The sequence below is a fragment of the Aplosporella prunicola genome (genome assembly GCF_010093885.1).
Source record: "Aplosporella prunicola CBS 121167 unplaced genomic scaffold K452scaffold_10, whole genome shotgun sequence".
In the NCBI taxonomy this organism is placed as follows: Eukaryota; Fungi; Ascomycota; class Dothideomycetes; order Botryosphaeriales; family Aplosporellaceae; genus Aplosporella; species Aplosporella prunicola.
In genome coordinates, this window is record NW_022983538.1 from 963,589 (window position 1) to 979,119 (window position 15,531).

The 15,531-nt window shown below is 58.0% G+C and overlaps 7 protein-coding genes across 7 annotated transcripts; 5 read left to right on the forward strand and 2 right to left on the reverse strand.

Annotated features, from left to right (window-relative positions):
• Positions 1-167: 167 nt before the first annotated feature.
• On the forward strand, positions 168-1,224 carry K452DRAFT_15416 (uncharacterized protein). Its single transcript, XM_033535568.1, has one exon. It carries the CDS (start codon positions 457-459, stop codon positions 1,069-1,071), a length of 615 nt encoding a protein of 204 aa, XP_033398794.1. The 5' UTR covers positions 168-456; the 3' UTR covers positions 1,072-1,224.
• Positions 1,225-1,595: 371 nt separating this feature from the next.
• On the reverse strand, positions 1,596-3,580 carry K452DRAFT_350715 (uncharacterized protein; the record flags this gene model as incomplete). Its single annotated transcript, XM_033545673.1, has 1 exon — positions 1,596-3,580. Exon 1 carries the CDS (start codon positions 3,231-3,233, stop codon positions 1,596-1,598), a length of 1,638 nt encoding a protein of 545 aa, XP_033398795.1. The 5' UTR covers positions 3,234-3,580.
• Positions 3,581-3,880: 300 nt separating this feature from the next.
• Positions 3,881-5,001, forward strand: K452DRAFT_286708 (uncharacterized protein). Its single transcript, XM_033540348.1, has one exon. The coding sequence runs from the start codon at positions 4,019-4,021 to the stop codon at positions 4,625-4,627; it is 609 nt and encodes a 202-aa protein (XP_033398796.1). The 5' UTR covers positions 3,881-4,018; the 3' UTR covers positions 4,628-5,001.
• Positions 5,002-5,625: 624 nt separating this feature from the next.
• Positions 5,626-6,319, forward strand: K452DRAFT_226124 (uncharacterized protein; the record flags this gene model as incomplete). The annotated part of the gene is made up of 4 exons (XM_033536806.1): positions 5,626-5,781; positions 5,843-5,953; positions 6,012-6,187; positions 6,247-6,319. Coding segments are annotated over 4 exons (516 nt in total), but the record flags the coding sequence as incomplete, so codon positions are not given.
• Positions 6,320-8,322: 2,003 nt separating this feature from the next.
• On the reverse strand, positions 8,323-9,869 carry K452DRAFT_331757 (uncharacterized protein; the record flags this gene model as incomplete). The annotated part of the gene is made up of 1 exon (XM_033545133.1): positions 8,323-9,869. A coding segment is annotated over exon 1 (1,250 nt), but the record flags the coding sequence as incomplete, so codon positions are not given.
• Positions 9,870-11,717: 1,848 nt separating this feature from the next.
• On the forward strand, positions 11,718-13,991 carry K452DRAFT_15459 (uncharacterized protein). Its single transcript, XM_033535576.1, has 2 exons — positions 11,718-13,640; positions 13,986-13,991. The coding sequence occupies exon 1, from the start codon at positions 11,871-11,873 to the stop codon at positions 13,515-13,517; it is 1,647 nt and encodes a 548-aa protein (XP_033398799.1). The 5' UTR covers positions 11,718-11,870; the 3' UTR covers positions 13,518-13,640; positions 13,986-13,991.
• K452DRAFT_286711 (uncharacterized protein) lies at positions 13,986-14,903 on the forward strand. The gene has a single exon (XM_033540349.1). The coding sequence runs from the start codon at positions 14,121-14,123 to the stop codon at positions 14,430-14,432; it is 312 nt and encodes a 103-aa protein (XP_033398800.1). The 5' UTR covers positions 13,986-14,120; the 3' UTR covers positions 14,433-14,903.
• The last annotated feature ends 628 nt before the right edge of the window (positions 14,904-15,531 follow it).

The window sequence follows — 15,531 nt, forward strand, 5'->3', positions numbered from 1 at the left end:
AGCTGTATCCAGCTATCGACTTCCATCAAAATTTCCTTTGTTGTCCAGCAGCTGTCGAAAATGAAGATTGCGAGATGGACTGGAGGTGGGCCGGGCGTTGACCAGCGGGCGGAAGAACTTGGAGCCGAACCAAACGACAACTGCAGCTGAGGTCCTTCTGCCCTGCAACCCGGACACTGATTGGAATTGTTGCTGGTTCGGCTTCGAACTGCGAGTATATGGGAGGTAACAAGGTCGAAATTGCGATTGGCCGACAAAGACCGCGGTTGGGTGGCGAGAGACCGTTACGGCTCAGATTGCGTTCAACCTCAGCGGCGACCCTGAATGGGAGATTGGTACTAATGCGGTGGATTCTGAAAAGGTTATGGTTAATGGCAAACGCCGAGTGTAGGAAACAACCCTTGATTTCTTTGCTTACTGGAAAGCTTCTTGCGGATTGAACGAAAAACGCAGCGCATGCGAGCTTGGAAAGAGCAAAGCAGGAGGAGCAAACTGGCGACGTGTCTTCCAAGGACTCACGATGGAAATGCAGGTCCAAATTTTTTCGAACGGGAGATTTTTTTGAAAGGAGAGATTAAGGTGCGCAATATCTGCGGCGCGAATATCCGTGCTTGTACTTGGTGCATGCAGACGCAGACAAAGAGGACGCTTATCCAGAGCATTCACGCCCGATCCCGAACACTGCATGTGTGCTCCCGCACGGCAGAGCGACAAACATGCACCAGCATACAAGGTCAAGGTTTAGAAGCTTCAGTGCTGCTGAGATTGGTAGAATACACAGGTACCTATGCCACTACGGGTCGGGCCTTGTCGACAAATTGGGCAATTCCGCCGGTGGCAAGCAGCAGCGCGAGCAGGCTCGACTTGATCACCCTTTCTCCCCCTCCCCCTCTCCCTCCTCGACAATCAACTCACCCCCACGAGAGCATTCATGCCGCGCTCCAAGCCGCCGGAGACGAGGTCAAGATGCTCTACACGCACCATAGATCCTACCCACTAAACAGCTACGCAACAAGCCAGACATCTCGAGCGCACAAGCAACCCACCCAACCCCAAAGCACCTCAGCATGAGTCTCAAAGGCAGCCAACACCGCCCCAAAGAAACGCAAATGCCCCCTTAAACGCAGACAAAGTAACTGCACAACACGCCAACGCGCCTCGTTCAAGACAGAGAAATCAAGAAGGCAAGAGCCATCCCATCCCCCTCCGATTCGCCATACAAGCACTCTAGAATCTCTATGGATGTGTATGTATGTATGTATGTATGTATGTATGTAGGGGGTGTGGAAGCTATTCGTAATCGTTATCGCTAAAGGAGGAGCTGTGTGGACATTACACAGAAGCGAGACAAGCAAGTATACAAGTACGTATAATAAAACCGTGAAACTGACATTGCGTAAGACTCCTATAGATGACTAACTAAATGGACTTTGGATGACTGATAGACTGACTGATAGATAGAGATATAAATAGATAGAGAGATGGTTGTAAATCGCCAACATCCCACCCAGACCCAACCTAAACGCCTCACTCACTCACTCACGCATTACCGCTCCCACCATCCCCATCCACCCCCCTTCCCCAGGCCGCACCACCTACGCACCCACCGGCGCCGGCCCACCCCCCCGCCTCTGCACCTCCTCCGCCCACCGCACCCACCGCCTCACCGCCTCATCCACCCGCGCAACCCCCTCCCGGCTCGCCTCAACCTCAAACCACTCCTTGTGCACCTTGCCGCACATGCCGCACTCGCGCAGGACCCTCTGCTCCATCAGCTCCAAATGGATCAGCCGCTCAACTTTATGCACGAACGGGACCTCGCGCACGCCGCCGCCCGCGCGGCCGTCGGCGCCCGGTACCGCCGCCAGCGGATCCCCGCCCGACACGTACGGGTAGAAGCGTAAAAGCGTCGGCGCGTACCCGCACTGATGCTTCCACTCTTGCATCCGGCGGTGCACGTTGTTCGCGCGCCCGATCTTGAGCAGGACGCTGCGTTTCTTCTCGGCACCATCCAAGCCATCAGCAGGACTCGCGCCGCGCGCCCGCGACCCCCGCGGCCGTCCCGCAGTCCCGGCGCGGATGCTATGCGCGCGCAGCAGGTCCCCGGCGCCGGGTGCCGAGTCCCCAGAGAGCAGCGCGCTGGCGTCCCGTTCCGATGGCCCGGAGAGCTTGTTCTCGCTGCCCTCTTCCGTCAGCCAGAAAATGTAGATGAAGCCTGGCTCGTCTTTGGCGCTGATGGGCTTGTTGGTTTCGGCGAGGAGGGTCGACGCTGTGCCTTGCGCGAGGTGCGCGGGGATGAACGTCGACGGGTCGCTCGGGTCCAGAGGCGCTGCTGCCGGCTTCGCAGGGCGCGACTGCTGCTTGGGCGGGCGGGGCGCGCTCTGCTGCTGCTGCTGCTGCTGCGACGAGGCAGGGCGCGGCGGCCTTGGCGCCGGCGCAGAAGGCTCGTCGTTCGCGGCGGACGAGGCGCCGCAGCACAGGGCGCAGCACAGCGAGGCGAGCAGGCCGCGCTTCTTGTGCGGCTTTTCACTGTAGTTGCCGCCGTTGTCGCCGCTGCCGTCGGAGCTGCCGTTGCCGTTCAGCTTCCAGTTCATCAGGTCCTGCGGCACGCTCAGCAGCGGGCCGTGCACCTTGCCCCAGGTGGGCGGGCGCGGGATCTGCTGCGCCGGCGCGGCGTTGTTGGCGTTGTTGTGCTGCTGCTGCTGCTGCTGCTGCTGCTGCTGCTGCTGCTGCTTGCGCGGCGGCTTGGCCTTGCCGGGCTTCTCGTCTTGCATTTCGAGCACGCCGAGGCGCGCGACTAGCGAGTCGATGCTGCCCTGGTGCTGCAGCGGCACGATGTGCGTCGTGTCCTGATGCTGGACACCACCGGCGCCTCCGCCCGCCTGCCCCCCGGCCAAGCTCGTCGCCTGGTCTTTGTGCTGCCAGCAGAAATACGCAGCCGCGCCCTCGGCGGCGTTGATGGGCACGACGGCCAGCACGCCGGGCCCGTGCTGCGGGTTCGGCTTCAGCGAGGCCGAGATGTCGCGCCGGCAGGGGCGGCCCGACGACGTCACGCCTTTGCAGGTTGTCGCGGTTGGGTCTACGTCGTCGTTGGTATTGTTGTTGTTGTTGTTGTTGTTGTTGTTGTTGTTGTTGTTGTTGCTCCCGCTCCCGCTTCCGCCCCCGGTCTCCGTGTACGAGTAGTCCTCGTCGTCGTCGTCCGGGATGTAGTCGTCGTCGCGGCGGCGTGGCATTGTGTCGTCGTTGGCGTCGTTTGGTAGTAATGGGTGTTACAGTGGTGGTGGTTACAGTGGTGGTTACAATGGTCGTTGTACAGGTAAATGGATGGGAAAGAGACAGTAGGTAGGAGGTCAGAGAGAGAGAGAGAGAGGAGCGGCTCAGCCGCAATTCAAGCCAGCGCTTCGCGGCGGTATGTGCGGGCAAGCGGGTTTCACGGGAGTGGAGTAATTAGGCGCTGGAGACGGAGACGAGGGATTGAAGCTACAGACATGGACCTGGGGCAACTTGTATACATGGTGGGGAGCCATCTTGGCTTTCTTTTGCTGCTAGGTTGGATGGCGGTTCGTGCGTCTTGGACTTGAGGGGGAGGTTGGTGTGCTGTCCCGCTCGAGTGACGCGGTTCACCGGATCTGCAGGGGGTGCCACAGCTTGCATTGCGCCACGATACCGTATCGAATCGCTTTTGAGGCAGGCAGGGCTGATCACGCTCTTGAAACGGCCGTTTACTTACGTGGGCCCACGCACCCGCTTCGCCCTGTCCTGCCGATGTGCCGCTGTCCCGCCGCTGTCCCGCCCTGCCTTTTCTTTTCGTGACCCGGACATTTCCCGTTGGCTCGCCAGTCCGGCAGAGTGCCGACTCGCTGGCCCGAGCGTCCACTGCCGCCGTCGCGCATTGCTGTCCTCTTCGAGATTCCCGGTGTGAGAGAGTACAACACCACCACCGCGCAATAATTCCGAGGCAGCGAAGCAACCACACTCTTTTTCTACTACCCAAAACCGATTTGCCATCCCGCCCGCCATGGCCGACGAAACCTTCACCCTCCTGCCGCTCCAAATGGACCCGCAGACCAAGGCCATCACCGCCTCACCCTCGAGCGCCCAGCTGGAGAAAGAGCTCATGGAGCTCAACGAAGCGCACCGCTCCATCCTCACCCTCGAGACGCCGGGCCAGACGCCGCCGCCGCCCGTGCCCATCAACCCGAAGCGGTCGGCCGCGATCAACAAGCTGCGCGAGTCGGGCAACGCCGCCTACAAAAAGGGCCAGCACCTCGAGGCGCACCGCTTCTACACGCAGGCCATTGACACGGCGCTGGCGCGCCCGGGCTGGGAGCCGTCGCAGCTCGTGCGCGAGGAGCTCGCCATGCTCTACTCGAACCGCGCCCAGGCCGCCATGGCCATGCAGAGCTGGGGCGAGGCCGCCGTCGACGCCCAGACCTCCGTCGACATGAAGCGCGTGCAGAACGCAAAGGCGTGGTGGAGGCGCGGCCGCTGCCTCGTCGAAATGGGCCGCATCAAGGAGGCCAGGGAGTGGGTGCGCCAGGGCTTGGAGTTTGACTCGTCCGAGGCCGACCTGCGCGCCCTCATCGACGAGATTGAGGGCCTGGTGGCCAGGGGCAAGAGCGACTAAATGCGGGGGGGGGCAGCAATTGGGAGCGGAGTACTTGTACTAGTGCGTGCGGGGAGGGGAGAGCCGTTTGCGGCAGACGCGACGCGACGAGACGAATGGCAGGCAGGGCGTAATAGGCGTATGGCGCAATGACGGGAAGGGTTTGAGGGTTGGTTCCATGCCATGTTCCGAGCATCACGTCTGGCTGGCGAGCGACCCGGCGGCTGGCCGAGCGACATGAGTTAATTCCATATACGTACCGTGAGCGAGATAGGGACCGATACAACGGAACACTCCTCGTCTAGCTAAAAGCCCGAGTCCTAGATATGGGGTGAAATGGTTCTAGAGCATACACGTACTATAAATATCTTGGCTAGATTTCTTCTACTCCGGACAAGCGTCATTGTCGCTTCATGGTGATTGGTGACGGGCGGTAGTTAGCCACACGCCCGACACACGTCCACCTCCGCCTGCCGCAGACGGGAGTGATAGACCCGACATCAATGCAAGGGACCGTGGCAATGACACACGCGCATCGCATCGCGCGTCGGTCATGTCGCTCCTCCAGTCGACATCGCCATGGCCGAAGACGACGCAGGGCCATGTGACGGCAACGGCCAGGCAGCGATCGCCCTCGGGCCGCCAGCGCAGCAGGGATGCGGGTCTGCGCCACGGGGGTTGAGGCTATGAACAGCAGGGTTGACACGGCCCTTCTACACCGCGTAATGGTTTCGCTTCAGGTAAACACGCTCGCTCTCGTTGGCACTGCGGCTATGACCCAGCTGAGCCTTGAAGAGCCTTCGTCACTGACTGGTTAAACGGCCTTTAAGTTGCGCGTCCCCCGACCGACCTCTTCCTTCGAATCACGATAACGATACCCTCTCAACACCCACTCTCTTTTCACGAATAAGCGGTCAGGAGCGAATACCTACCTACGGGCACCAACACCAACCTCCCGTCCCCGACCCGCCGTCCTCGGCTTGCCGCGTCTGCGAGCCACAACCACCACCACCACCACCATGCGCGCCAGCATCCCCCAGGCCAAAATACAAAAGGGCAAGACGGCCGCCCACTGCATCCAGTCGCTGCTCATTTTCGTGGCGGGGTGCTTGACCCTCGCCGTCCTCACCAAAGACGGCGACAATGACGGCCGCACCGCCTACTTCTTCGCTCTCGTAAGTGCTGCTGCCGCCGCCGCCGCGTCGCCAACCTTTCTCGCTGACACAGTCGCGTTAGTGCTTCGTCACCGTGCCCGCGCTGCTGTACCTCGTCGCATTCCCCATGTGGAGCCGGACAGTGCGGTTCGTGAACGCGTACGCCTTTGCGGTGATTGATATTGTCTACACGGTACGCTACCCACGAGAGGCCAAGGACGCAGAATGAAAGCTGATTGGTGAGGGCGTAGGTTATGTGGTTCGCGGCGTTTGTGGCCGTCGCGACGTGGAATTCCGAGGGCATCAAGCAGGGCGCCAAGGACAAGGACCTCGACGAGAGCGACGGCAACTGCACCACCTTTGCCCACGGCCCGGAGATGAAGTGCAAGCTCAGTGAAGCCACTGTCGGCATCGGCGTCGTTATCTGGTAAGCGCCAGCAACACCGTCACCACAGAGCAGAGATGTTAACCGCCCCCACCCGCCAGCTTGCTATTCGTCCTCACCTCGATCATCTCCGTTTACTACATCCGCAAGTACCGCGAGACGGGCCAGATCCCCGGCGTCAAGACCGGCCCCAGCGGCACGTACAACGAAGTGCTGGACCCGACCTACACGGGGGCAGCGGGCCTGGCGCCCGGAAAGGAAGACCCAGAATCCGCCTGGTCGGCCAACACAGCCGAACTCGACCACGAAGACCCCCTCCACGACGCCGCCTCCGGCGCCAACAACCCCTACGGCCCCGACAGCTACAACCACATCAACACGGCCTACGCGCCCTCCGTCGGCGCCTACAGCGCCAGCAACTACGACACCGCGACCATTACGTCTGAGCGCAAGTACGCGCCGCTGCGCATCGGCGACTTGAGCCCGCTGCCCCAGCATGCGGATGACGAGGAGGAGGACTGGCTTGATGAGGGCAGGTTTGGCCCGAGCCATCCTGCGTATCGTGGTGATGATGCTGCGGATAGCAATGCTTTCCATATCTCGCCGGCCGTGTTGGGCGGGAGTGCGGCTGGCAGCCCGCCGCCTCAGGGGGGTTATGACGAGTTTAGGCATAAGAAGAATTATAGCTTTGATGGGTAGATGGGGAGGTAGGGGGACGGGCTGCGTGGCGCGGGTGCGGGGCTGGTGCGGTGTTTTGATGAGGGACGAACGGACGGAAGAAGAAGAAGAAGAAGAAGAAGAAGAAGAAGGTTGGGAATGGGAATTCGGGTGTAGAAATGAGGGGAGGGTTGGGCAAGTGCATGCCTGCCTACAGCAGCAGCAGCAGCAGCAGCAGAAAAAGGGGAGGACGACTGTATTGACTGAACTGACACTGACCTTTACTTATTACTCATAATGCCCGTCCGAGATCAGATCGATCGATACGGCATGATTACGGACATGGACGTATATACTTATCATATCTCTTATCACTTCAGAACTTCATATCACTTCATAATCATACGCAGCACACTTGTTCTGTTTTGTGAGGCTACGAAGTTGCGCTCTACTCCGCACGCTTCGGTGCTTCGGTGTTTAGGGGTTTCGTACTATGCTGTTCTATTTCATAAGTCTATAAGGTTGCGCTCTACCCCATCCGTATGCTTGGGAAGTCTTGCTTATAACTACTATTAGAGATACGGTAAACGGCTAGGCTATATGTCTGTATGGCTAGGTATATGGTTGGAGGGGTTGGGGTTGGGTGTGCTATGCTGTCGTGTGGTGTGGTGTGCTATTCTATGCGGCCACAAACTTACCCTCGCTTATGCTGTCGAGACATAGCTGTAGGCCTGTACGGTTAGAAGGGTTGGGATTTATACCATTAGGGAGGAGTTAGGGCGTTGTACTGTTAGGGAGGAGTTAGGAGTCAGTATATATATACTATGCTGTTTGTTTATCCTTTAATTAGGTGTATAGAATTAGAATTCTTGTGCTGGTAGAGATAGTTATACGGCTAGATACTATATATTTATATTCTTATATATATTTAGATACACCGAAGCGTATAGAGTAGAGGCTGTAGACCAAGCTGAGCAACTTAGGTGGCCTCACAAAACAGAATAGCATACGCAACTTGCGTAGCCTCACAAAATAGAACAGCATAGTACACTCTCCCATAAGCACCCGTGCATCTAAACACGTACAAACACCAAACCCCTCTAACCATATATCACCGTAGCTCTAACAGTAACATACCGAAGCGTACGGAGTAGAGCAACTTGTGTGGCCGCACAAAACAGAACAGCATACGCAACTTTGTGTGGCCTCACAAAACAGCACGCACAGCCACCGCCATCATAATCCCATTGTCCCCCCGAAACCCCAAACACTGCACACTGAACAATGCCCGCCCGCAACGCCACCGCGCTTCTTTGTCTTGATCCCTACCATCACAGCCACAACAACAAAACGCACTACAACGAGATTGTTGCTAGGGACGGAAATGTCTGCGCCCGAACAATGCAGGCGCGCTCACAGCACAATGCCTCTGTGCGAAAGTTCTCGTGCTCTTATACTGCTGCCTTGGCGGCGACTTGCTTGCTTGCTTTCTAGCCAGATACTGATTCACCCGCATCGCAATGGCTGGCTTCGCGGCTTTCCGGAACGCCCGCTTGATGCGCCGTCTCTGTTTTGGTTCAGGAGAGCACGTCTCGCGTCCCCAGACACCAGCACCGGTACTGTTAGAGATGGTGGCAGAGCCCGCAAATAAGAAAAAAGGTCCGTTTACTGCTGACCACCCGAATGGTCTGGCTATGCATCCGGTTACTCCTCCTCCTCCACCGAAAAAGGCAGAGCCAGCGCCAGAGCCAGAGCCACGCACCAGCCTCTCTTGCCCCCAGCGCTCCTCCTCCCCGGCCGGTCCGGGGTCAGCGCCAAGCGCGCTGGGGAGCATGAGCGCAGGCGTAGGCATGGGAGCTGGCGCAAAAGTTAAGGTGCATACACCACCACCACCATCACCACAGCAGCAGCAGCAGCAACAACAACAACACCACCATCCCACACTACCCACCCCCACCCTCCTAACAGCACTCGACGCTCTCCCCCTCCCCCTAGTCCCACCCAACCCCGCCCGCAGCATCAGCCCCCGCGCACTAGCAGAGATCGCGCACGCGCTGCGCGCCGTGATGCCTGTCATATACGCGTGGCAGCGGCAGCGCAACCACCACCACAATAACAATAACACCACCTCTACCACCCCCACCACCACCGCCGCCACAGCCGCCCGCAGCGCCGACTGGTGCGCCATCTGCCGCTCGCTCACGGCGCTGGAGCACAGCCTCCGCGCGCTGTGGGACCGGGGCCGGTACTTGACGCCGCTTGCCGATGGCGACGGGCAGGGGCACGCGTGCGCGTACGCGTACCGTGTAAGGGGAGGGGGCTGGCTTAGTACGCTCTGGCTTGGGGTGAGGGTGAAGCGGTTCGAGCTGCTGAGTGTGCTGCCTGATGCTCGACGGGGACAACGGGGAGAGGTGCTTCCTTTGGAGTTGGATTGGACCCGCTGCGTGGGCTGGCTGGTCAAGATCGAGGCGTATGCTGCGTTGGGCGGGTTTCCGCCTAGCTTTTCGGAAGTGTTGGGGAGGTTGCTGCCGAGGGCGCTGGCGGCGGGTGCGGCGCGAGAGAGGGGTTGGTGAGGTTTGTTTTGTCTTTGTGGTCGAGGTGAGTGGGTGAGGTGCTTGTTGGGACTGATTTGACTTGGCGTTTGGCGTTTGGAGGCGCTTTGCTTGTATATGATAGAAGTGAGTCTCAATCCCCACGGCAGGAAAGACAGAGAAACAGAATAGAAACTCCGGAGTTTGACTATAATTGGACTGGATACGTATAAGAGCATAAAAACACGAGCACCAAAAAATTAAAAACAAAAATAAAGAATAGACAAAATAAGAATGGAGAAAACAAAGAAATACACCTATCTCAACTCCCATTATTTTAAATCCATCACCGTAAAGCAAAACCTACCGTCTCCGTAGTAGCGCGACGTCGATGGACACAAACAGCGCCTACAATACACTCCTTATCTACCTAGCTCCAATCCCAACTCCCATAGGCACCTCACACACAACCAACACAACCCACCCGCACGCATAAACCCACGACGCATAACCCACCCACCCAAAGCAGCTAGCGTAAGCACTAACCCCAACTAAGCTAGCGCGCGCACAGGGCTGCCTGTCTGCCCTGGCCTGCCCTGCATGGCTGGCCGCCTCGCGCCAAGCCGTTTCGAGCCCAGCGGCGTAGCGAGGTGAGGATGCGCGCGGGTGTGACGAATGTCGAGTTCAGCGGCTACCTAGGTAGATGACGGGTACGGGTACGGGTGTGGGTTTGGGGGCTTTTTGGGGGCTGTTTCGTGTTAAGAGGAGGGGTGGGTGTGTGGTGGTGTCGACAGCGGACGGGACATTGCTGGGGTGAGAGCTGTCGCCCGCTATTTACGTACCTGCATAGGCTGGGGACAAAAACGTGGAATAGAGGTAGGTAGAGGCTCTGCCCGCCGACAGACAGACAGGCTTGTCTTGTTTCAAGCGCCACCTGCCGCCGTGACACAAACCTACTTTGTACTGTATACGCACCTCCCCTCCTCCCCACCCCCACACAGCACAGCACCACACATCCACCCACCTACTATCTACCATTTACAACCTACCCCATCCGCGCCCACTCTACCCAACCCACCGCACCGCACCGCACCATCACCCACGCGATCCCTCGCTCCACCACCGCCGCTGAAACAAAGAAGGACGCACCTACCCACAACCAGCGCAGCGGGACAGCCCGCACTCGCACTCGCGCCTCCTTAGGTACAATACATAGTTAGCCTCTCCTCCGTCCCGAGGGGGCGGACAAGCGTGCGCGTGTGCGTGCGTGCGCGAGCTCTGCCGTGCCGAGTCTACCGTATATACTTCGACGGCGCAGAGCCGCGCCCACGGCCACGGGTCTTGGATCCTCGCGAAGGCCCCTTTGCCGCGTGGAGACGGAGGGGATCGTGGACGGGCGGGCGGGTCGGTGGGTGTGTGGAACTGGACTTAGACTGGGAGGGGCGGCGGGGCGAGGGGGCGCGAGCTCGTGCTGGGCGGTGAGAGGGGTGAGGTGGGTGGATGAATGGGGTGAGAGAGGTGAGAGGGAGAGGGAGAGGGGTGTGTGTGGAAGTGAGGATGAGGATGCGAGGGGATCTGGGGGGACGGATGAAGTGTGATGCTGGTTGGTGGGTGGTGATTGGATGGTGGAGAGTATGGTAGGTTGATGGCTATGTATTGCCTATTTGTGTTCGGATGGCGAAAGCAGGAAAAGGGTAAGTAAATAAGCTTAAGGGAATACAAGTAGTGGTTGCGATGCAGGTAAGATGTTCGCAACGAGAGTGTATTTGTTATGATCCAGAGCATCCGGAGCGTGGTTGCATGCGGGTGGAGGGCAGAAGCCACGTAGGGAGAAGGTCGAGGAGCAGCGTCGTGGCCCTGCTGAATTGGCCGTGGGCGCGGACGGGCGTCGTCGTCAGCGTCAGCGGGTGGTGAAGGTACGGCAGTCGGTAGGTGCGCGGCCCAGTGTCGCAGCGCAAGGTGGCCGTGGGGGGATGAAGAGTTTTCGCTCGTCGTCGAACACGCTGTCCGGTGAAGAGTGAGTCGAGCAGCGGGGAACCAGGCCACCAACAAACGGCGGTACCTGGCACGCTGGCAAGGATGCCGCTGCTGGCCAGCAAATAATGACGTTTCTTTGCTGTAGGGTAGCATTCGGCCGCAGCCGCAAGCTCCAGCCACCATCCACACGGCGACAGGAAGCTGTACGTACATAGGAGTGCATATACAAACGTACATAGGGTCAAAGAAATCATTCTCTTCCATCTCCATCTCCATCTCTATCTTCACCGCTACTGCTATTTTTTTTCCTTCGAGGCTCCGCCCCCCCGCAACTCCCTCGTGGCACCAGGCACTTTTGTGTGGAAATTTAAACCCTTGACCCCGCCGGACGGGATCCCGAACTCCCCACGACTCGCAGGGCTGACCCGACGCCGCAAGACCCTGGGTGTGCATCAGACAAAACCCGCAAACAACAACATCAACAACACAAGTCGCACGCAGCCCAAAGGACTCTCTCTTTCTAGTGCACCCCGCATCCGACGCACCCGGCTGTGCCTGCCATGTCCTCATCCGCGAACGATTCACACGCCACCGTCTGCTCCATGCGACCCGCCCGTGGCTGCAGCAACAGCTTCCGCGCCTCCACACCGCCAGTCGTCGACGGTCGTTGTTTCCCTCACGCCGCCGACACAAGTCCCCTTCCTCCCGCCCTCACCTCCTCATCCTCCATCTGTGCCCCCGACGAGCAAAAGCCATTCACCAGCTACGATCCCCAAGCCGCCCTCGAGCTTGATTACCCGACGCGCGGACCCGGTACCGGACACTCCAAATCCCTGTCGGCCTCGTTCCTCGAGAATTGCAGGCCGTTGGTGCACCGTGCAACCGCCTCGATCTCGTCTCTGACACAGCAATCTCGCGCCTCCCTACCACCTCTCACGACGCCGCTAGCATCGTCCACCCCCTCGCGCACCACCCGCACCACCCCCACACTCTTTCACTCAGACGACGACGATCGGGCCCGCTCGACGCAGCAAAACAACAACGACAACGACGCCCGCAGGCTCTCGTTCCTCGACAGCTGGTTCGGCGGCGCTACATTTCCTTGGACCCTCGGCCTTGCGCCGAACCACAACACCCACACCCACCCTGAACCCGACTCGGCCTGCGACCTAGGCTCCGACTCTGACTTCGATCGAGACGACTTCTTCAAACAACACATGGATCCCGTGAGCAGTTTCACCCGCGCTCCGCCCAGCCTGGGCCAGCGCCGTAGGGAGAAGCGTGAGAGCACCACCTCTCAGGCCTCCACTCAGGCTCCCAAGACTTCCAAGATCACCTCCTGGTTCAGCCGGGCCTCGAGCAACACCCACAAGCGGGAGAACTCGGGCTCGCAACCCCACGACCCGCTGTTGACGCTCAACATCGAGCAGACGCTCTTCCCTCGCGGCAGCCCCGAAATCTTCGACGAGGCCACCTACAACGACCTCGTGGCCAACGCTACGCAGCTGCTGCAGCAGTACCAGGCCTCGTACAAGGTGCTCTACTTTGCCATGACCGACGCCCGCGGCGAGGCCGACGCCGCCAAGGACGAGACGGCCGAGGCGCAGGTGCGCGCGACGAACCTGAAGAGTCAGCTCGACGAGAAGGCGCGCCAAGCCGCGCGCCAAGAGGAGGACATGAGGCAACTTATGGACGCTCTGAACCAGGAGAAGCTGATGCGGCGCTCACGCGGCAACGTCGTGTCGAAGCGTAAGTCGAACAGCAGCATGGCCAGCACGAGCCTGCACTCCGACTCGGGCTTCGAGAGCGAGGGCGAGACGGCCGTCGATGGCACCAGCATCCGCGACAGCATCCTCTCGGATGCTGGAGCGCTTGAGAACGAGATCAAGGAGCTCTGCGAGCAGCATGAGAAGCAGCAGGCTGCTCCTGAGACCAAGACGGCTGACGCCAAGCCCGCCATAGCCAACAAGCGCAGGAGCGTCTTCGAGACCGTCATGCAGAAGAAGCAGCAGCAGCAGCAGCAGACCCCGCCGCTCAAGAAGAGCATCATCGGTGGCGGCGCCCCCAAGGGCGGCAAGAACGTGCAGGAGACGCACGCCAGCCAGCTGGCCATGTGGAAGGAGAACCGCGACCTGCGCGAGCGCGTGGACCAACTCGAGCGCGCCGTCGAGGAGAGCTTGGCCGTTGTCGGCACCCTCGACCTCTAAATGCTGAGCGAGTGAGTGAGCGAGCGAGCGAGCAGGAGAGGACGAGGAGGAGGAGAGCGGCGAGAGGAGGATAAATTGGACAACAACAACTACAAACTACAACTCATCAACAAACAAACAATTGTAAGCAAGGGCCGGGGTGTTTTTTTTCTTATTGGGTTTGGCTTGGTTTGTTCGGGGCCGTTGCTCGTTGGTCACGTTGGTCGTTGCACAGGGTACCTATTCAACACAACATCAACAACACACATCATCAACGACGACGGCAGTTTTTGTTTTTTTCTCACTTTCATATCATTCCCCCTATTGCATGCTTCGTCTTCTCCGATTTTGGTCGCCTGTTTTTTTTTTTTTTTTTCTTTCCTCGATGCCGTCTCGTCTCGTCATTTCGTCAGTCTCTTAAATCGTCAACGACCAAGCACTTTTCTCGATTGATTGGTCGGTCAGCTGATTGACGCGTCATCACGGCAGAACGAAAAAAACAGCAGCACAAGCTCAAGCCAAAAGACCCTGGGAGGAGACGAAGCGGCAAACCCATTTCCTCGATTTCCTGTTATTTCCTTTTAGCATGCGCGCGCGCTTATTTGTTGTTTCGTTCGTTTCTCAATGCCGGCGTGGATCAAAGCTTTTCGGGAAGAGACTCGCCTAGGCCTCGTGTTGGGTTTTGGACGTGTTTCGACAAGCGTTTGGGTCTGCACTACACTACACTACCACGTACACTACTTCTTCGCTCGACGCAGCTACGCTCTCGCACGCACGCATGCTCGCACGTACGCTCTTCGCGCTCAGGCACGCTACGCTACTTACGCTATGTGGCGCATTCACGGCGTTTTTGCGCTTTTTGCTTGGCCCTCTCTCTATCTCTGCTCTCTGCCTTACTCTGCTTCTGCTTCTTCGCGTTGGTGGGGGGCTCAGTAGGGAGATATTGGGACTGTCTGTCGTCGTCTTGTCTTGATCTGGCTGTCGTCGTCGTCGTCGTCGTCGTTTTGGTTGTAGCTCGGCTATTTTACTACACGGTTTTTTTCGGCCTTGCCATACTCTTCTCCACTACTACTCTTGTCTTGTCTTGTCTTGTCCTGTCCTATCCTGGCTTGTCTTGGCGCTGTCTTGTCTTGTCTTGTCATCGGCATCAGTTGTTTGTTGGGTCTCTACCTATGCACACATTCACACTCTTACTCATACTCATACACTCATGCACATACGCATACACTTACACTTATACCTGTACGGCCTGTACCTACTATACCTACTACTGCACCTAATATCCCCCTCCCTCTTTCTTGCACTACTACACTGCTTTTACTTTTACTTCTACTACTTCTACGTCTACTGCTTCTACACTTCTACTGCTGCTATTATAGACTGATACATAGACTCACTCCTACGAAGCTTGTATGTATGTATGTATGTATGTATGTATGTATGTATGTATGTATGTACATGCATGCACGTATGTACATGTACGTATTGTTCGGGGAGCGTTGCGTTGCGTTGCGTTTGCGTTTGCGTTGTTTGGTCTTTCGTTTTATTCTGGTTTTTTGGGCGCTCTGCTGTGCGTGTGTGTCTTGCTCTCTTGCTTTCTTCCTCTCTTTCTGGGCTTTTGGCCTTGTAGAGGAGTGTAGGTGAGGAGAAGGAGGAAGCGCACCCGCTGCGTCGCTGGCTTTATACCCCTTCTTTTTCTGTTCTTTCTTCGTTGTTGTTGTGGTGGTTGTTCTTTTTGCTGGGGCGGGGTGGGGTGGCGGAGGGGGAGAGTGGTTGTTAGCGGCTAGCTGTTGTTTTCGTTTTTGAGTTTTCTGCGGGTTGGTGGTTGGTGGTCAGTGGTTGTGCCTTGTATTACTTGGCTTAGCTTAGCTTAGCTTAGATAGCATGGGGATACCCTTCGTTAGAACATAGACTTGGGAATTTAGCTTTGGGGTGTAGCTTAAATGCTAGGTCGTGTTTTTATGATCTGGTTTTGTGTGCTTGTGGAGTTGTGCTCGTGGATGAGGTTGGTTGCAGGTGTAGGCGTCTGTGTGTG